This window comes from Dermacentor albipictus, chromosome 6 (assembly GCF_038994185.2).
Source record: "Dermacentor albipictus isolate Rhodes 1998 colony chromosome 6, USDA_Dalb.pri_finalv2, whole genome shotgun sequence".
In the NCBI taxonomy this organism is placed as follows: domain Eukaryota; kingdom Metazoa; phylum Arthropoda; class Arachnida; order Ixodida; family Ixodidae; genus Dermacentor; species Dermacentor albipictus.
In genome coordinates this window covers 101779524-101801634 of record NC_091826.1, presented here as the reverse complement: position 1 = coordinate 101801634, position 22111 = coordinate 101779524, and the positions used below count along the sequence as shown (strand labels likewise).

Below are 22111 nucleotides of genomic sequence, written 5' to 3'. Positions count from 1 at the left end.
TGTGAGCCTATACATTAGTTGCGGAGCGGCAGCTCTTAGTTTGATTCCGGATTTATTCTACATTTTTTTTATATTCCCGGAATGGAATTAGCATGGAATGAGGACACCGGTTGCGCGGATCGAATGGGAATGAAATGGAAGCTAGAAATTCGGCAGTGGACACCGAATAGAATGGACGCCTATAGTCTTGGAGCGCTAAATGTGATAATAAGCGAGACCACACAAAACCACGAAACCGGCACATTTCTCATTTAGACTAAACAAGACTTCGCCAATATACTGCATTTTTCCTACCGCTTCTTTCAGTATCCACCTGTAAGTGACTACATATTCTGCCGCAGAAATTGAAAACACGGTATTTTGCGTGCCCAATGTGTGCACTTCTGAATACCAGTAACCCTTTCTGCGTTATAAGACTAAAGTGGGTTTAAGGAGAGCAACTTATAGTTATCAACATTGTTTGGTTTAGCAAGAGGAGACGCGACCTACGACACAATGATAGAGGCGAAGAACGACTTCGCAAATGGTTGTGCCCTGCGGGAGTCCACTGAAATTTCTAATGCGCGCCGCGTTTTTTCGCATACTGTCGAGTATCCAGAACGCACGATATCAGGAGTTAAGAGATGTCCTGCAGAAGAAGAAAGGTGCCATTGACATATATGCCAGTTGATGTGAAGTATATATATCGCCCTGGCAAAACATATTAATGCGTTCCGCGTTTATTTTAATGATCAAAATGACAGAATAATCTAGCTAGACGCATGACATGCCCAACGTTGTAAAATTATTGTTGCGATAGCAATTATGTGGACGCTCCGGGCGCAGTTTTTGCCGTCGCCGTTGCCGTGATGTTCCGCATAAAGCCCAATGTCGATAACGTCGTTCCCGCGCGCCGTATGCTGTATGTGTGAGTGGAAGCGTGCGATGGCGAGCCGACGATGACGGCTGAATCTCGCGCGTGCAAGGGTGGAAAAAAAGGCGGAGACGAAGCGCGCCGTCTTCCGTCGCGGGCGAAGCACCTGGGGGAGGGGATGCTGGTGGAGGGGAGGGCGTTATACTCCGGTGGCTACCGCGTACGGCGCGGCCGCGCGGGCCCATCTTGAAAGCGATCTGCGATGGGGACAGAGTCTAGGCGTCTAGGTGCACCGAGGGCCGATAGCCCCATGTGCGCTGTGTTCTCATCTTGAAAGCGATCTGCGATGGGGACAGAGTCTAGGCGCACCGAGGGTCGATAGCCCCATGTGCGCTGTGTTCTTGCAGCTTATTTCTCGTTGAAGCGAGAGACAGCACGAAGGTCAATTGTATTTTTATCCCCCTTCACCCTTTCCCCCCGTGCAAGGTAGCCAAACCGGAACTGCCTCTGGTTAATCTCCCTGCCTTTCTATGCATCCTTTTCTCTCGATTCGCTCGCTGCTGCTGCCGCGCTTCTTCGCTCCAGCGTTTTGACAGCGAGTATCCGTGGTCATCGAGTGAGATGCGTTCATGTTTTCTGCCGCGCGTGTGACACCGTGCTTGTTAATTTAGTTTGTAAGCGAACGTTTACAAGTTTATACGACCGATAAACGAGTTTGCTTTACTCGTATGAAAATAGTTTCAGAATTACAGGTTTTTCGGAATAGCGCACCATTTATAAGGCAAACCGTGCTTGTATTACAGCGTGCGATGTGGTCGTGAACCGTCTAACAGCTGTGCAGCTAAGGTAAAGCAAACTTCAGTGGTAGCGGGTGGGCAGCCGTAGGCTAGTATGTTAAAGATAGGTTCACAATGACGCCAGAAATTGGCGTTTTGTTTGGCCATATACTAAATTGAAAACCCGCATAAGCATGGCGAACCGTATTAACACTTCTGAAGACATCAATTATTACGGTTATGAAGAAGCCTATAGAGAATGACATAACCTTTAATGCTGTGTTTCTGGGCTTTCTTCAATATATGGACAAGGGTAGGGCTTCGAAAGAGGGTACCGCATGACAGGCTGTCACCACAAATTGACATGTTTGGGAGATATTTTGACCGCAACAACTGAATATTTTTAAATCACGTCACATCTAATCTAATCCGCGAAGCTTAAATATGTTTCTTGATGCTCCCTGACGTGTCAGTGAACAAAATTTACGTAAACATGTATTGTGTATGTTTTTTTTTCTGGTCATATTTCACGTACTGCATACTCACCTCCTATTGGCGTTTATGAAATAAGTGCTGTAGGTACTGCGTTGACCAGGCATGTGCTCGGCCAAACGAGTGTTCGCGCATTGCTTGTTTTTAGTGCACATGATCATTTTCAGAGCGCATAGGCAAATAAAGCTTTACCGAAACCAATGTTGACCACCTTAAGAGGTGGTAATTTCTTAAGAGGAAGCTTTAGCTCTGGTGCTCCGAAATATAAATACATGTAAAAGGAGAATTCGTTTTTTTCGGCAACCACTGCACCAAATATGACGAGGTGTGTTGCATTTAAAATAAAAGCATACAATCTAATGAGTGTTGTTTTCGAATTTTTGATTTAGGTCGTAATATTTTTATTAAGAATTGGCAAAAATCGCAAATAACTCTGTAACTCAGCAATGAAAAATGATATCACAATTATGTAAATTGCATCTAATGGAAAATCTAAAGCGGACCAAATTTATATGTTGCACATGAATCTCAAGAAATTTAGTAATATGGAAATACAGCTTTTGCAGAACCCTTGTACGCAACGTAACGAGTTCGTGTAATATATAAATTGACATATAGAATTTGTCCACTTTGAATGACTTAATGGACGCCGTTTACAGAACCGCGATATCTGGTCTTAATGCAGAGCTATTAATTTGTAAACTTCGTGCTTCTGCTTTTTTCGAACTTTCGAATTAAAAAAAATTTGTAAAACAAAATTTAGGCCCTGAATAGAAATTCCGCTTCCAACAGTCACTAGAATTTACCTTTCTCTCTCAAATGCAACAAATTTCATTAAAATCGGTCCTTGGGTTATCTCAGAAAAGTGTTCTTGCGTTTTACATGTATTTGAATAGGCCGCGTCGGAGTCGGGCGTGAGCTAAAGCTTCCTCTTAATCAGTGGATATGAGGGAGCTTACAGGAAGCAAAGCGCTGCAGAGATAACAGGCTGTAAAGCATGTTTCTTGTACGAGAAAGTTCGACGTAACATTGTAACACTCGTAAGACATCAAAAAGTATGTTCTTAAATTATATAGGCAGACAAGCGCAAGCAGTGTACAATTATTGAGAAAGCGTTTAATTTACTAGAATTGGAGGAATGGAATAGATCAGCTCAGCCACTCCAGGAGTAGGAATGGCGCAACTCTCACCGTTCGGAGGAGTGAAATGGAATAGTATTAACGGGGACGGCCAATTTCCCGTAAAGAGTGGGAATAGAATGGAGGATCTCACTCCGCAACTATGGCCTATACTGAGTTATAACATTGGACACCAGTACGAGTGCCGCCCACAAAACGGCTCTCTACCTGCCCTTTGTGCATATATACGAACTCCTAAACTTAGTTTCCGAGAGGCGCCGGTATTGAGAGGAGCTCACCTCCTCCGTGATGTCATAGCTAAGAGCGAACGTCATTGACTCGCGCAATCTGTGTAAATTAACTTCCAGTTCGACAGCGCTGTATTTGACACTGCGTCTTACGTTCCCACTGAATGTAGTTCCCTAAAGGAGCGCTCGGTAAAGCTGGCTTCACCACAGTATCATTTCCCTTGAGGAGAAGCCTGCTTTACTCGTTTCTTTCAGAGCTCTAGAAAGGCCGTAGTTGAGTGTCGCTAGAGATAACTTAATAAGCGAGCACGCGTCAGTTGGGTTCGGGCGTGGGTCATTCCGGTTCTTCGATTGGACCGTTTCGGTTCTTGGGTTGGACCGTTACCTATGCTCTTATTCTGTGCCCCGTCTTAACGCTGTTGCTTGGGCAGAATATTCGTTGTCTCGCAGCCAGTTTGAGCCTCCTGCTTTCTATATTCCCACCTCTTCCCGGCAGTATTCGAGAACAAGGACAAGATCGTGCTGGTGATGCAGTACGCCAGCGGGGGCGAGCTGTACGACTACGTCAGCGAACGCAAAGAGCTCACCTCCGAGGAGGCACGCCGAATATTCCGCCAGGTGGCGTCTGCAGTCTACTACTGCCACAAGGTAAACGCATTGATTTTTCTTTTCTGTTTTACTAGTCTGCATGCGCAGTTGATAATCGCCATTAGCTGCACCTTTATGCCCATTCAAATTTGAAGGCTTCTTCCAGCGATCTCCAGTTAACCCATTCCTGCGCTAGCTGACGCCATCCCAAGCCTGCAGATGTGCCTAATCCCTTAACTCCACCTTAAAGCTTTGCCGTACTCGACTGCGTTTCCCATCTCTGCAACCCATTCTGTTACGCTGATGGGGGCCGTCGGTTAGCTGCCTTACGCGTGACATGCATGCCCGCACAACTTTGCTCGTTCAGTAGCAGGTGCAGTTAGACACCATAACGCTGTTTCATGGTCACTCAGAGCTGTGACAGTAGCGTGTGAAATACATTTACCGAATCTAGACCAAGGAAGCAATCGTAACCGGCTGATTGAGCGTGCCTGTCCTACTTGAGTATTTCGTTCCCCGTTTTCTCTAGTGCTTGGTTTCTTACTCTTCTTCGAACTGCATCTTGAGCGGCAATAAAATACTCCTTGGTTTGCGCGTCACACGGTGCGTGCACGTCAGATCCAATTTGCCGGTTCCGGACTTCAATTGTTGAGGCGCGATGCACAGCTCCAGTTTCACGTTTAGAGAGAAAGAACTTTATCGAGGAAAAATCGGGTTATTGGGGCCGGAGGGTGGGTCCTCAGTCTAGGACTCCAGTGACCACGCACCGGGCCTAGTCGAGAGTGCTCAATTTAGTCTCCTGTTCAGTCCGGGCGACGATGGCTGCCCAAGGATCCCTAAAAGAATTTTGTGTGAATTGGTGTGAATTTGAATTTCGGGGCCGTGATTTGCACTCCCATGTCACATGGGGCAAAGATGGCCAATCCCGCCCCCCCCCCACACACAAACACACACACACACACCAGGGGCATTGATCGGCGTATCCGATTGGTCAGATGGCATGTCACCGCCCCAAATGTTTCTGTAGAGCCGAACTTCATCCAGTGTTAATTGCGGGTTTTGCGCGGCGAGTTCTTGGCGTGAACGACGTTGATTATCTGAGACACTCGCACGCTAGTATTTGCTTGATTTCGATTGGGGTCTTTTTCCTTGCTGGGACTCAAGTCTCGCGAGCAAGAGCTCCAACCCTGTGTTGCCAGTGATACCAACATGCCCAGGACACAATACAGTGTGACGTTCTTGTCTTGGTAGATCGTCCAAAATGTTAAGGGCGATCCTGGGGATCCTTACGTGGAGGAAGAGTCGCCAGGCCGCCTGGGAGTCCGTGAGAATGGAGGGGGGCCTGTCTTCTCCGCTCCCGTACGTGTCTATATCGCCTGGGCAACTGCAGCCGCCTCCGCTGTGTTGGTGTAGGCCGTGCGTACCGAAACTGTATAAAGAACCGACCAGACAGCTTTCCATTTTAGTTCAGCGCTATCCCTCTACCGTTGCAGTGGTCCCGTCGCGTGCCAGTTTCGCACGTGCTAAACCGCGCGGGTTAACTGGCACACGTAATGCAGGCGCCTTGGTGGTCAAAGCGCTAACGGTGGCGCGGCAGCGTTATGCTAAATGTCTCCAATAACGTGACTCACGTCACCCGTGATAATAATTTTCTTCATCGCGCAGCCTTGGCGATACTGACGTCGTCCAGCTGCCCTAAACGTCTTAATCGGGAAGTCAGCAGACACTATACACGCACTATTTTCTTCTTTCTAACCCTTCCCCTGCGTCTGTGTTGTCCAGAACAAGATCTGCCACCGCGACCTGAAGCTCGAGAACATCCTGCTGGACGAGAAAGGCAACGCGAAGATCGCCGACTTCGGCCTGTCCAACGTCTACGACGAGCGGCACTTTCTCAGCACCTTCTGCGGATCCCCGCTCTACGCGTCGCCAGAGATCGTCAAGGGAACGCCCTACTACGGACCCGAGGTGTGTGATTATACATATCTAATGCACGCTACTACGCAGCATCCCGCTGTCGGTGACTCGGGCATATTAGTGGCACGCGATTAGCAGCGTATAACAGGAACGGTGTGCCGGAGGAATTGTGCACACTGTAAAAAAAGAAATGCAGTATAAATTCGAGGCTGTTCGTGCAGTGCTCGTGCAGTACTCGTGCAGTGCTCGTGCAGTGGAAGACAGACGGAAGAAGTGGTAAAGTAATTAGGTTTCATCATCATCAGCCGTGTGCGCATTGCTACGGGCGACGGGGGTCGCGAGACTTTCTGAGGAAGTAACACAGTGTCACGTGACACCTCGATATAACCACAAGAAGTAAAAATAAAGAGCTCGCGTAACAGTGTTGCATTGCGAAGCCTATTTCTATACACGTGGCCGAAAAGAGCGGTAGGCCCGAGTTAACAGTAACCCTTGCTGATTATTAAAGTTAGCGCAACAAAAAAAAAAGACAATGCACTCAGGTGCGTTGTATTTTTTTGCAAGCCTAACAATTAATTATTCTTAGGAGTAACCAACGCAGTGTAATTGCGTTGACGCATGGCTCGATGGAGGACCGGCTAGATATACCGTTCGTATACATGAAGGTGATATCGGCCAGTACTTTCACAGCAAGCTCTTTGCATAAATGTATCGGCTTCGCTTCATTAAGCGATTAAGGCTGCCGTGCGTAGTTCTATTCTTTTGACCCACGATTTCTATGTGGTGTTCTTCATCTATCCATGTAATAGAACAGATGTCCGCTTTAGTCGACCTATTTCAGAACGCGTTGAAAAGGTAGCGGACGACTTGGAAGTCAAAATGCTCGAGTCGGCCGGAGTTACGTATTATCCGACCGACGCCGCGTATGTCGGCAGCACGCGATCTCACTCGTGGCATTCGCTCCCGTGCCTTCCCCTCGCCCTGTATGTAGGTGGACTGCTGGAGCCTGGGCGTCCTCCTCTACACGCTGGTGTACGGCGCCATGCCCTTCGACGGCAGCAACTTCAAGCGGCTCGTGCGTCAGATCTCCGAGGCGGACTACTACGAACCGAAGCGGAAGTCTGGTCAGCATTTATCGCTATACCTTTACGCGATAATGGCGAGTAGGCTTCTATTGTCTGCAGAGACGCCGCCTGTACACAGAAGGCGGAAGCGATCGCCGCCGTGTAACCACACCTCGGCGTTGCGCATCAATTGCCCATCAATTTCGCGTTACCTTAACAGGCTTCCGAAAGGCAATAAAGAAGAGGAAGGGCGAGGTGCGGTAAGGGAAGCGGGAAGTGTTTTCGTCGAGGACGTTCAGGTGCGGCTACCTCCACGAAGGCGGCGAAAACAATTTGCGAGTGCGTCGAAGAGCACGGCACGCGCTCAACGATCAGTGCTGCCGTGTACGCGGGACAGGTGCGCAGATCGCAGCAGTCTCGCTTGGCATGTAGGTCGTCATTTTACAAAAAAAAAAAATGAAAATGTTGTGGATCCCTTTCATCGGGCAGTGCGTCGAGCAGTGCGCGGGCAGCGGCTATAGCCTCATTTTGTCACACAATTTACTCCCGTTAATATTGGTGAGCCTAATGCGTCGTAGACACAATAGCGTTTCAGACAAGACTATTCATACTGACTGTTACATCAATAACTACGCCGGGTATACGCGATTCTACCTGCTAAACCGCTGGCTTGTTACCCCTCAAATTACGCATGGAGCTTTGGAGCAAGTTCGGTTTAAAGCGACGCCTGGGGGCGTATGTTTGATAGTTTTGGCCTTAATTAACCACAGGGTGGGGTGCCAGCTGCGGCGGCGTTCGTTTCCGCTGCGGCCGAACGGTGGCGTCGATACGTTTTACGTGGAGCCGCCACAGACGACACCCATTCTTTTATATACTGTGAAGTTAACTGAACGAAATGGGGTAAGTAACGGTATTAAACCAAACTCACTGCAAGATGCTACGTCTCGGTGAAATCTGAGCGCGAATGAGTGAGCGGTTTAACTAAAGGAGTCATGTACACCCTGGACTGCACAGGAACGAGTAGTACTCCACATACTTTGTCATGAAATGCACAGCGAGGCAGATCAGACGATCCTAAATTCATCTTTATCAGCAATAGCCACATGGTGCCTAGAGTGGCAAATGAGCATTAACCTAAGAAAAACAGTCTAGATGATAATTACGCACAAGAAGAAGCCGTTACCCTTTGTATACAGCATTAATGGCCACAACGCATCCTCTGTTACAGAATACAAATACCTTGGTTTAGTAGTTACGTCGGACCTTAGGTGGAATAGCCATGTAGCTCACATTAAGAAAAAAGCCATGAAGAAGCTCGGATACCTGAGGAGGACCTTGACTAAATCTACAAGTAATATAAATTTATTAGCATACAAGACTTTCATCAGACCATTGTTAGAGTACGCTACTCCTGTCTGGGACCCTTACACCCAAGCAAACATAAATATTATTGAAATGATACAGCGGAAATCAGCCAGGTTTATTTTTAATTCCTACCGCCGTCATACATCAGTTAGCGCTCTTTTACAGGAGGCGAACCTGGAAACCCTAGAGGTAAGATGGTATCGAGAGAGGCTCAAAATGCTATATTTAATTCATCGGAAGCATGTAAAGCTAGATAAAAAATTGTATATTAACCCTTGTAGCCGGCGCCCGACGCGTTCATCACATTCATTCAGGTTAGACGAGTATTCGCACCATACCACTTTATTTAAGCAGTCGTTTTTCGCCCGAACCATCCATGACTGGAACGGCCTGCCTGAAAAGGTTCTTCAAAGCTCAACCATATCGTCCTTTTTGCACGCTCTCATTAATCTATGAACCGAAACGTTCCCCACGATCTCTGTCCTATTCCATATAATATGCGATACAGATCATATCATGTTAAGGGAACCCTTATTTTTTTGTGCATAAGCCATTGTGCAAATATGTGCTGTATTGCAGAATTTTTCGATATTGTTGTTTATTGTTGTTTCTTCTTTTTTTGCATTGTAACAAGATGACGCTTTGCTTGTTTCCACCCTTTTCTTCTTTTTTTAACTTTTTTCTTTTTTGTGTTTCACATGTTATTAGGTTGTTAAACCCTTTGTGTATATCCCACTCCTGCCTAGGGCCTATAAAACGGGCTGGCACTCCGAAATAAATAAATAAATAAATAAATAAATAAATAGAATTCACATTGTCTCTCCCCCCTCTTTCCCCTACTGCGCAGACGCGTCGGGGCTGATCCGTCGCCTCCTGACCGTGGACCCCGCCAAGCGAGCGACGGTCATCGACATATGCCAGGACCGCTGGGTCAACCAGGGCTTCGACCATTCCTTGCTGCAGCTCGCCGAAGACATGTCCAACCTGACGCCCGTGCGGCTCGACCTGCTGCTGGCGCTGGCGCCGGCCTCGCCGACGCCCGAAGAAGCGGCATTCGACAAGGCGGCGAACCCGCCGGACGGCGCAGAGAAGAGCGACAGCTTCGACTTCCAGCCGGCGGTGGTGGCGGCGGCCGAACAAGAGGAGGCGCTCAAGAACGACGACTCGGCCGACTTCATACCGGCCGCGCTGGCGGCCGAGCTCGAGAGCCAGAACATCAAGCGCCAGTGTTCCACCGACGGCGGCAGCCTGATGAGGATGTCGAGCGTCTCCCACAAGAACAAGAAGGTGCGCACGTCCGACTCCTCGAGGAGGTCCAGCGTCGGGCTCCTGGGGGGACCGTTCGTGCACGACGACGAGGAGTTCGACGACGAGCAGCCGCAGAAACCGCCCGCCGAGAGCGAGGTTCGAGACGAATCCGGCGCGAAGGAGAACGACGACGCAGCGGCGCCGACTCGACAGGATGACGGGGGCGTCCAGGAAGCCACGGAAGCCCCCGAAAGCGCGGAGAGACCGATGGAGCAGGGAGAGGCGATTGCCAACAGCGAAGTGGCCCCGAAACAGGAGGAACAGCCGCCCCGGAAGGACGAAGCGGACAAACCAGCCGCGCAGGCCGACGCGGCCCCCAAGGACGTGACGACGCCGGCGGAAGCGATCGCCGTTGCCGCCCCTGCTGGGACAGCCGAGACCGCCGCCGAGGAGCAGCCGCCGTCGGTGGCGCCGGTGCTGGCGCGACGAGGCTCGGGGGTGCGCTGCCCCGGCAAGATAGTCATTCCAAAGTGCCTGAGCTCGCAGGCGTCGCCGGCGACGAATTCGGCGTCTCCAAAGTTCAAGGACACCAAGAAACCGCCACTCCCGCAGACGCCGAAGTCGGCTGCCGTAGAACCGCCCAGTCTCGTTACTACGGAACCGACTGCCGCAGCGGCGGAAGAGTCCGCCGCACCGGAGAAAGTGGGACACAAGAGAGTCATTCCCGTGCCTAAACGGCCCAAGAGTAAGAGTCCGCTCAGCGCCAGCCCCAGGGAAAGGGAGGACATCGCGTTCCCCGCAGCGGCGAGCGAAGCTCAGTCCGACAAGTCGCCGACCGTGGTGAGGAAGCGGGACGCGGCAGCCTCGAGGGGCATCCTGCGCAGGAGCGCGTCCAAGCCGCAACGCGAGCTGTCCACGGAAGAGGGCAGCAAGGAACCGGAAGTAGACAACGTTCTCCAGAGCACGGCGGAGATCACACTCAGTAACCGGAAGAAAGCCGAGCAAGAGCAGAAGCAGTCTTCGGCCCTGTGGGACAACGCGACTCCGGGCACGCCGGAAGAGGAAATTCCCGAACCGGACGGCCCGCCGAGAAGACCGTCTCCCGAAGGTTCCTCCGCGGACGAGCACGCCAGGCTGGCCGCGGACTCGCCCGTGCGCAGCTACAAGAAGTTCACGTTCGGCAAGGACGGCACGTGCATCACGGAGAGTGGCCGCGTCTACGCGCAGCCAAAGTCGGACGGCTCGTGGACGACCGTGGAGAAGAAGACCAAGATCACGCGCAGGCCGAGCAACGCGACCAGCGTGGACGAAGAGGTGGTGCGCACTCCGGGCCCGCCGCCCAAGGACGAACTGACGGTGCCGCGATCGGCCAGCGGCAGCTCGTCCGAGTCGACCGACATCTTCAACGACATGTTCCCCGACTGGCGCACCTCGAGTCCGTTCGGTAACCTCATGCGAATGAAGAGCTCGATCAAGAAGCTGAACAAGGGCTCCCTGTTCCGCGGCGCGGACCCGTTCACCGGCATGGAGACGTTCCGACGAGAGCGGACGCCCGAGAAGCGGGCCCGCGAGTGGGGCAGACGCGGCGGCGGTCAGGTGACGACGTCGACCGACAGGGACTCCTCGGACGAAGACGACTTCGACCTGCACTTCGACAACTCGCACCCGCAAGCTCTGTTCCAGTTCATGCGCAACATGAGCCGCGATTTCCGCAACCACTGGAAGAGCTTCCTGCCCGCATCCACCTCGCCATTCTCGAGGTCCGCCAAGGAGCCGTCGTCGCAGTCCTCTCGACCCCAGAGGGAGACCCTGCTTCGGTTTGTGGTCGACAAGCCGTCGAAAGCGACCGGTAGCGAGCCCGGAACGCCGCACACCCGCGCCATGGGCGGAGATCCCTTCTCCAAGCGGTCGTCGGGAGTCTGGGACCCCGTCGACAGGGCGTCGCTCTTTGGCACGCTGCGCAGAAACAGGCTTCAGGACCTGCCCGGACGTCACCACGGCGACCGCGGCACGTCGCTGGACCGCGGCGCTGGCAACCCCGACTTCTGGGGCGTCCACCAGGACCCGGAAGGAACGCGACACCGAGTCGAGAAGTGGCTGCACCTGTCCAACGACAACGCCGACCCGCAGCAGTCGCGTGGCGACGAAGGCGCTCCGCGGTGCCAACAGAAGTACAACCGCTCGCAGAGCGACAAGTTCAACCTGGGCGAGCAGAGCCGACCCGTCTACCAGAGCGAGATCAGCGTGGAGAGCAACAGGACGGCGCCTCCGGGCGCGCCCTGCAGCCGCTCCCTGAGTGTCAACGAGCGCGGCGGCGGCCGCAGGCCCCTGGTCCGGATGCAGGTGTCCATCAACAACCGGAGCAGCAACCCGAACGCGCACATCGTCATCACCACGCCGCCGACCACGGCGCGCACCGAGTGCGGGCTCTGGCCGCAGGACGAGCGCCGAGACGAGGGCGACTCTCCGGGCGCCGACTCGTCGCTGCTGGAAGCGCTGCAGACGCGCGGACTCCGAAGCCTGCTGTCGCAGCGCAGCGGCTCCCTGGCGCGCGAAGTGAGCCCGAGGCGGGGCGGCGGCGAGCCCCCGGACCGCCCAGCGCAGGCCGAGCGAGGTAAGCCTGCGGCCGGATCGAGCCTTGCCCCGCCCGAGACACCTGCATGCTGCATGGACACTAACTCTGCTAAGGAGCCCGCGCCGCCCAGCACGCAACAGCGGCCCAAAATCATCCCCATTTCGGTAGAGCGGAGGACGAGCGACGCCAGCGTGCCCAGCCCCGGATCGCGCAGTCCGGGAGAAGAGAGCGTCCAGGAGCGGATCCATCGGAAAAGCTTCTACCCGCGCTTCCACGATGACCCCAGGGCGGCCGCCAGGCGCCGCTCCGCGCTGTGGGACACCGAGTACTCGGGCCTCTGGAGCCAGGAGCTCAGGGACCGGGACGACGCCGCGCTCCTGAGGAAGTCTCGAAGCCTGTGGGACAACCACGTCCGAGAGCCTAGAAGCCGGTCTGTCGCCAGAACCGCGGGGGCCGCCCCGTTGTCGGTTGCGCCCCAGCAAGCTAGCCGACACGGCCACTTGTGGGACCTCAGCTTCGACGACGACGCGGGCATTCCGGGCTCCAGCGGAAACGGCAGCAACCACCGCTGCAACAGGATGGAGTCCAAGGACTTTGATAGCCTCGAAAGTGATGGGCCTCCGTCCTAGGAACTTGAGCATGGCGTGTGTGTTAATTTAATTGGTGGGAGCTGCTCCCGCATAGTGTCGCATGGCGTTGCGTGGCGCACAAGGCAATGCAAGCTGCTCACAGAAGCGCTAGTCTTTCTGTTTTTTTTTCTTCCCTGCTCTCCTATTGGCCCGACATTCGGTCTATGCACTCAGTTTTCAGCATACTGTGGCTGGGAACCAATGGTGGACCATGTAATGGCCGCTAGCTGCTGTGACTGGAGCTCAATGCACCAGGTCCAAGAGGGCTCTCTTAACCTTAGGGAAAGCGAACAAAATAGTTGTGTTTTTGTACCAAAGCAATGTGTGAGTGCGAAGAGCGACGCATTTAGAGCTTGCACCTAGCAGTTAAGTATCGCACCAGGGTGAATCTGTGCTCGCAGACTCCGTGTCATAATATGCTGATGTGGCGTGCACTGTTGGTACGCCCTAACACAGTCATGTTCTTTTTTTTTTCAATCAGTGGCATGCTGGTCATTTATGAGAAATATTTCATACGAATGGCATTCTGCACTGGCTCGGATATGTGAGCAGAAAAACTTTTGTACTTTGATATCAAAATGCTTCATTTCTGCCATCAACAAAGTTGTCATAATGTGGCGTTCAGCAACACAACGATCATGTTTTTTTTTAATGAGCGATAATGCACATCGTTGCAGTGCTGTCTTGCAGTGTGCAAGCTTTGTTAGGTTATGCACTATTGTTAATTTGCGCAGAAGCGAACATCCACTTACATTGCATACATATCTGCTTTTTTGCCCGCAATGTTTGTAATGCTCAAGCTCTCATGTCAGTCACGGAGTCCCTAAATGCTTATCTGATTTGTAGCTTCAAGCTCATTTATACCCATTTTGGGCTTTGCACCTCTTGTGCAGATTTCTTTCGCATGAGTTTTCATAAGCATGTCGAAATTAGAGCGCATAATTTATAATTTTCTTTTGGACCATTTTCGAGAAGACTCTTCAGAAATTTAGGCTTCAGCATCAATTGGAAATATTTGGGGAAAAGCAGTGTTGTGTTATGTTAAGTACAGATAGTATTTAACACATCTATCACTAGGAGCTCTTATGAAGGTGACTAGTGTTAAATATTTATGCACCTTTGGCAAAGTCCTCAACATTTTTAAGGGCGAGCAGTATAGGAAATGCATGATGCGTCATAACTCAATCATGCTTTCAAATTGCGAGTTCGGACTTCAGACTTTTGCTGTCTAGATAATAAACGAGACGATTGGCCTTCATAGTACTTTGTAATATGAAAATACATTTGAGTTTACCACAGTATACAGCAGGCAACTCTAGCTAGTGAACAGGTCCAGCTACGATATAATGACGTCGTTCTTGGAACGAGAAACTTCGTTAAATGGCGAATTTCCTTACTTGGAATTTTCCGCGCATCATCGGTAAAGAATTCTCGTAGGTTCTTAGAACAGACGTGGTTGATATCGTCTTGTTAGTGGACATTTATGAACCGAATCCCGAATAAATTCGACACAAAAAGCTTCGGGCAGAAGGCGCCTACGTAGCCGCCGTCAGGTGGCGACAGCGTGTACGTGTGTCAGTGTCACGACCCGCCAACGCTGTTCTACGTCATTCATGGAGGAAATGAAAAGCCGGGAGGGAGCGTTACGTGATAAAATTGGAAGCCATAAAGAAGCAGGCACAGAACGTGATCATGTCGCGGTATTTTTTAGTGTCTTCCAGCGCCGCGCTCTACCGAGAAGACAACGGGTGCAGCAGCAACGTGTGGTTGCCGCTCTACCACTTCTGAAATTTTGTTTGCAATCATTTAAATATTTTTTTTTCTTATTTTATGTTGAACTACCCGGCTCTTGGTCAATCCCCAGAGTGGGTAGTTGCCACTAACGCGTCGTCTCTACATCTGCCGTACGTTCCAACAAATATATGATAAATGCGTACGTTGCATCGAATGAGCGAAGTTGCACGAGCGTGCCGAAAGAAAATATCCACAGAGCGAGTGGCAAAGAACACCTCGAACCAGAGCGCATCGACTAAAACCTACCGGGAACCAACTATACACTAGACCAAGTTCGCCAAGCGCATGCAGCGTTGTGTGTTGGGCTCAACTTCTGGACGCATATGAGAGAGAAAAAGTGATGGGGACGGCTTGGTACGAAGAGTTGGCTCGGAAAGGCTGGCACCGGGACGTCATACCTTTTTCTAGATTCCTTCCTTCCTCCGTGCTATCATTGATTTGTATTCCTTTATTTTAATGGCATATTGATTTGCGAGGCCAATATTTACTGAAGGGCTCGATTTTATGAGCATGCCATTCGAAATGGATTAGCGTAGGGGGATTCAAGCTCGTTATGTTTATCGTTCCGGCCCTTAAGACCCGTGGTTCGTGTTAATGACGTAACTTTAAACGTATTGCCCTAAAGACCAACGCTATTCTTCCATTCTATTCTTTCATTCTATACCTCTCCGCCACGAATCTTCCAGCCATCTTTTACTTTCAGCCCGAGCAGATACATCCACGTTTCCTCGATTATATGCAAAGCCCAAGGTCGGGTAACTGCTTCCTCATTTACCTTTGAATGAATAACGCACCATAGTTCTTGGCAAGACCGAGACAACGTGACCGTTCCGATTTCGTCATAGCCGAGGCGCTCAAAGTTCACTCCTGCTTGAGGTACTCCTGTTCCGACCGTCCGCTGACGCGTTTGGCTGTTGAGCACTCTAGAATCGCACATCGCGGGTTAAGAGCACATCCGACAGCACAAATGGCGCTCGCCAAGCTCCGTTTTCGTGCACAGGCAGGGCAGGTGGCCACATCGGCGCTTTCCGTCATTATTCCGTCCTGCGCCCGAAGGCCGGTGTTTTTTGGCCATCACCGGTGCCGTTTACACGTGAACGCGGGCGAGCGAATTCTGTCGGACGACTTTTTCTTTCTTACTTATCACCTAGGCCTCACGCGCATGTATGCGTATCCGTTAAATCGAAATTGTGGAACCAAATGCGCTTAATCTCGGGAACAAAAAAATTATGCGGTTTCGACTAAACTAACGTCGGGAAACAAAAAAAGGTTCGTTATATAGCGGATTTCGTTAAATCGAGATTCGACTGCAGCGCCGATGTAAAGCGGGAGACATCACTCTTTTCTCATTGAAAAAAGAAAGCGCGAATATCTTCGAGACGACTCAGCTGGGGCTGGCATCCTCACGCCAGCGGATGAGTGAAACAGCTGATCATTGCAATAAATGTCCTGCCGACTTTAGTAGTTGAACATAGCATCACCAGATGCTCTCACTAATTGCAGATGCACACAACAAGTGTACACTTATACCTGCCATGTTCGCTATGCGAGCTCTGTTATATAACTAAAATTTACAGTTGACAATAATGGGGAGGTTTCACGGCCTCTCCTGACCCCGCCCCAGGAGATCTGGGGCGCCCCCTAGGGGACGATGCATGCCATGGTTTGGGAAACGCTAGCATACGTAAATCATCAGCCAATCAAGCAACCTTGTCGTGAAGGATTACATCCAGATGAGATTGGCATTACTTCAAGGTTCTCTTTGCCATGTTGAATGTTGATGTATTTGCAGCTGTGGTGACCAGCAGCCGTTCTTGCGCTGTTCTGGTACAAGAAATATTGTGCAACTCCCTAACCTGTTCACTGTTATCTCTTGTTTTTATAACAGATATTTTTTTATTAATATACAACACCTGCATGGAAAATGACGCTTTTTTGATGAGCTGATGTTATTTAAAGAAAACTGTCCTGTGCATTGTGAATGAGCTTTCTTTGTTAGCGCTTACCATGACAATGTTGTTTCACTTAATGACTGTTAGAAATATGTCTTGACAAATGAAATTTAAAAGAAAAGCTTATATGCCTCCTGCAGAGGCGTTTCTACTACCTTCTATTTTCTCCAGAAAATAAAGGTTTCTGAGTGGACAAATGCTATGAGAAAAATCTTCGCTTTACTCAGCTTGAAGCAAGAAGGGTGTTCGAGAACATGCACTTGGACCTTACATTGAAATATAACAATTCCAGCTAGGCAACCAAAATGCTCAGAACCCGTTATATGTGACATATCAAAGCTTTACAACTGTTAATGTTACTTGTTTGTCCTGATCATCAATGTAAAACATTGTCGAATCAGTGTGTGACAATCAGATTGTCGTTTATAATGCATGTTCTAAACTTTCCTTGTGTTGAAGCTGTTAGATGACTGTGCAATGCCGAATTGCTATAAGAAGATAGTTTTTTTTTCTGCTGCTTACAAATGAGAATTCCATGTTAACTCTCTTCCATAACTGTCCGAAGTGCAAATGAAGGTGCTGTGAATTGTGTGAGAAACGTTCTTCGCAATGAGTCTGAAGTATTTGCTCGTAAAGTTAGCTTTTAAAACAGGGCATTTTGTAAACATGTGACTTGACAGTACTCTTCTTTGTGTACAGATGCTTTCTGTGAACTTTTTGCATCTGAAATGGGAATACTGAAATGGTTATCAACAACAACAACAAAAAAGGCAGCGCCATCGCTCAAACTAAAGATTCCTCTGTTGCTGTTGAAAAATATGTCACACTGTCGTAATGCATCTTGAGATTACTGCTGTATTACCTATGGTGACCAAACAATATCTTGTATTTTGGCTCCTGTACCCTTTTGTGAAAGCATTTCGAGATCCCCGAATAGGAGCATCAGCACGAAGCTCTTTATAGTGCAGATTGTTCTTACTCCAGTATCCCTTACGCTTATAATTTATTTTGTGTTAGAGAAGACTCTTTTCCTTGTTGCAATATTGAAAGCTGGTAAAGATATTGTCGCTAAGAAGCCCAGAGTTGAACACTAAGAATGGGCATGGTGCTACGTGAAACATGTTGAGGAAGTGTCTCTGTTCTTTTCTTGTTCAAACAATTATTATTTTTGTTTGTTTGCCTTGCCTTAGCTTCCATACACTATAGTTCTAGTCAGAAAGCTGGAATGTGAAAGGCAGCTTCAACAAGTTGCCACTGCACATTACCGAAGCTAAGTTGCCCAGATGCTTTTTATTGTTATTATTATTAGAGGTAACAACTACCCGCATAAGAGAAACGTTGCGATGGTTGTTGAAAATGTGCTGCTTTAATGCGGCTGAACACAAGCGAAGATGTGGAGTGATCCGTCCGTGCGAAAGTGTGCAGCCACTTACAGAATGCGGTGTCGGTTGTGTTGTTGTTTCCCAGTGACAATAAACAAAGAGATGACAAGTACCTGTGCTGTCGTTTTGCTGACTGGATTTCTAGTGCCTAACAGAACAGGCATGCATGCGTGTGATTGCTTCACTAGTACACTGCTTGCAGCACTGTGCATGATGCCATAAATACGAAGTTGCAAGTGTGACAACCAAGGCTCGCTGCTCTACTGCGAGTACAAAGCTAGGAAGCGTGACAGTGTTCTCAATCACGTTTGTTTACTTTTTTTGCGCAATGCGGAATTGCTTGCTCTTCACCAGCACTTGGAAGAAAAATGACAAAAGCAAGTCGCACTCAGGAGTACCTAATGTCGAATCGAAATTTGATGCTCTGAACGTGTCATAAGCTATGTGACTTGCATTAGAATACTGACGCTGTCGGTGTCAACTACTGATATCTTGTAGATTGCTTTGCAGCCTTAGGAATATGCTTACAGGAAATTGCGGCAGCGCTGAGTGTGTGGATATAGGTTAATTTTACGGTGGTCATAATAACAGCCTAAGCATGCAGCTGCAAGAGGTGTACAGTAATGCCACACTTTCGCAGTATCTTGTGCAGCATTGCAGACTTCCGCAACGCGACGTCGTGAAAATGCCCCCTCGATCGCGCAGCTGCTTGAACAATGCCAGTGGCGTTCGATCGGTCGCCTCAAAAATCCATCGCCGATCCCGTAACGACTAGAGAGCTTCAGGTTGTCTGGCATAATCTGCTTCTCGATATTCAGAACCACGGACCGGCCTTCTTTTGTAACAAAAACAAAAAAAACAATCTGCAGTTTTAAGTGCCAAAACCGCGATGTTGCTATGGGGTGCACCGTAGTGGGGACTACAGGGTAATTTTGATCACCTGGGGTCCTTTAGCGTGCGTCATATGCACGGGCGTTTTTGCATTTCGCCCCCATCGAAATTCCGCCGCCGCGGCGAGATTTGATCCCGCACCTTTGGCAGTGCAACGTCAAAGCCACTACACCGCTACTGCGGGTGCTCTTTATAACATTAAGTGTAGTCGTTACAGCAGGAGCGTTGTGCTCCCATATAAAGGGTGATCATTTTTGACAGCGAAAGCTGTATGCGACTAACCTTCCGTAGTTTTTTTTAATGCGAAGCATATTACGAGAGCTCAACCCAGCTCCTCAGGCGCGGCGGTGTCGCCTTCAACACCACGTGACAACGTGACGTCACGACAGAGGAGAAACGGGGCTCCAACTCGCGCCGTCGCTCGCGGCGTCGCGGCGGTATATAAGCAGCTGCGCTTGCCTCTGCTAGACACTCACGAGGTGAGATGCCTCCTGGAGACAGAGCTGTTCGTTGGAATGAGAAGCGAAGGTTGCGGCGTGCTACAGAGACTGATTTTCTAGGTGGCTTTGGCTCAACTCTTGCAAGATGGGCTGGGTGGGAATCGAACCAGGGTCTCCGGAGTGTGAGACGGAGACGCTACCACTGAGCCACGAGTACGATGCTTCAAAGCGGTACAAAAGCGCCTCTAGTGAATGCGGTGTTGCCTTAGAAACGAGCTGTTTCTAAGGCTCAGGCGTGCGTCGTTTGCTCAGGCGCACATTTCGTTGCCGCGCCGAACGCTGCGTTGCTCGACGCTCACCGCGTCCAATGCGGGGCGCGTAGTCGCTGCGCCGTAGCCCATTGTCTTACACCCCTTGGAGGGTCGACGGGAACGCTGTCGCGTTCCACTCTTGAAGGCGAAGCAGAGTAATGCATGAGTTGTTTCTTCGTCTAGCCGAACCAAATATAGCCACGCAACAGCAGTTCACCAGGCTACACAGGGTTCAACAACTAAAATAAAGGCTAGTATGCTTCGCATCCTGGACTTAACCTTAGCTAAGCCGCAGCCATTTTTTTCTTCGGCCGCCGGCAACAGAAATCATGTGGGCCGATCCTGGTGATAGTGCAGAAAGGGTCCAAGCTCAATGGCACACACCCCCGTGGGCTCGGGGGACCTGTGACGCGCCCTTGAACTACGGTTGTCGTGCGTGGGTCCTACCTGTCGAAGCGTCAGTGTATATTTATAAACTAAAAAATTGGTTAAAGAATAAAATTAAAACTGAAAAAAATATGGAACAAAAAAAAGAGAAACAGAGTAAAAAAATGGCTGTGGCTTAGGTAAGGTTAAGCCCAGGATGCGAAGCATACTATCCTTTATTTTAGTTGTTGAACCACTGTTTAGCTTGGTGAACTGCTGTTGCTTGGCTATATTTCGTTCGGCTAGACGAAGACACAACTCATGCGTTACTCTGCTTCGCCTTGGACGCCCCGCATTGGACGCGGTGAGCGTCGAGCAACGCAGCGTTCGGCGCGGCAACGAAATGTGCGCCTGAGCAAGCGACGCACGCCTGAGCCTTAGAGACAGCTCGTTTCTAAGGCAACACCGCATTCACTAGAGGTGCTTTTGTACCGCTTTGAAGCATCGGACTCGTGGCTCAGTGGTAGCGCCTCCGTCTCACACTCCGGAGACCCTGGTTCGATTCCCACCCAGCCCATCTTGCAAGAGTTGAGCCAAAGCCACTTCTCCTCTGTCGTGACGTCACGGTGTCACGTGGTATTCAAGGCGACACCGCCGCGCCTGAGGAGCTGGGTTGAGCTCTCGTAATATGCTTCGCATAAAAAAATGGCTGTGGCTTAGCTAAGGTTAAGCCCAGGATGCGAAGCATACTAGCCTTTATTTTAACGCGACAGCGTTAAGGAGCTCGTGTCGCAGAAAAGCCGGTGTCGTCGGCGTCGGCTCAGGCGTGCGGCGCTTGCTCAGGCGCACATTTCGCTGTCGCGCCGAACGCTGCGTTGCTCGACGCTCACCGCGTCCGATGCGGGCCGCGTAGTCGCTGCGCCGTAGCAAAGCCACCTAGAAAATGAGTCTCTGTAGCACGCCGCAACCTTCGCTTCTCATTCCAACGAGCAGCTCTGTCTCCAGGAGGCATCTCACCTCGTGAATGTCTAGCAGAGGCAAGCACAGCTGCTTATATACCGCCGCGACGCCGCGAGCGACGGCGCGAGTTGGAGCCCCGGTTCTCCTCTGTCGTGACGTCACGGCGTCACGTGGTATTGAAGGCGACACCGCCGCGCCTGAGGAGCTGGGTTGAGCTCTAGTAATATGCTTCGCATAAAAATGACAACCGTTCCACTCTGTGAAGGTGGAATGGCAGCGAAAGCTGACGACAGTCAAAAGCTCTCAAACGAAAAGCAAAGTGCTTTCGCTGCCATTCCATCTTCACAGAGTGGAATGGTTGTTTAAGTTTCACGGAATTTTCGAAAATTCCCTTAGGCAGATAGCATAATTCTTGTGCTTGATCTGGATTTTTGGAAGAGGCGGACATTGTTAGTACGGGAAATTGAAACACACCTGCAGTTAGATAAGCAAAATTCGCCAATTAAAATTTTAACTGATCACTTTACCGCACATATTGCAATTTACGAATTGTAGCAGTGGTGTTTTCGAGCTGTGTCCACTTAAATGAATCTTCAGGATGGCACCAGTTTCGAGATATTTCTCAATGTGCGAGACGAAATACGCGGTCGTTCCAGTTACCTTTCTTTCTTGAATGCATGAAAGAGCGTCTTGTTAAAGAGGTAAGTGGAATTTACGGCGAGTTTAATGGCGCACATCTCCAAAGTGATGCTGTTCTAGAAATTAATTCCACTTGCATACGGCTTGCTAACTCACCGGCTACAATTCGTGAATTGCCATATGTGCCGTAAAGTGATGAATCAAGAATTAGTGCGTTTTTTAAAAATTATCTGAATATGTGTTTCAATTTCTCGTGCAGGTACTGTCCGCCTCTCTAGATAATCCAGCTCCAGGACTAGAATCGTGTTAGCTGCAACAAGCAACTTTAAAAAAAAAATCCGTAAATCTCATTAGGCTGTTTTAGCAGAGCGTTTTTGACGGTCCGCTCCGCTCAGCGGGCTAGCGGAAGCGCAAGTGCGCATGCGCGACCCGTTCAGCAGTGAGCGGGCGAGCGGACGGGAGCCCCCTCTCCGCTAGAAAGCTTTCTCAGCGGAGCGCGACGA

At 50.1% G+C, this 22111-nt stretch overlaps 1 protein-coding gene across 3 annotated transcripts in view; it reads left to right on the top strand.

The window, feature by feature from the left end:
• The window catches only part of LOC135913666 (serine/threonine-protein kinase par-1-like), a 110812-nt gene that overhangs the window by 71292 nt on the left and 17409 nt on the right, over positions 1-22111 (top strand). The window contains exons 3-7 of one of the 3 annotated variants that reach the window (XM_065446228.2): positions 3984-4135; positions 5858-6043; positions 6984-7116; positions 9269-12283; positions 12413-14086. In XM_065446228.2, coding sequence (XP_065302300.1) covers positions 3984-4135; positions 5858-6043; positions 6984-7116; positions 9269-12283; positions 12413-12873 — 3947 coding nt within the window. In that variant the 3' untranslated portion in view covers positions 12874-14086. Of the gene's footprint in view, positions 1-3983; positions 4136-5857; positions 6044-6983; positions 7117-9268; positions 14087-22111 lie in introns of those variants that run through there. The other 2 variants (XM_070541126.1, XM_065446227.2) reach the window with 2 other exon arrangements.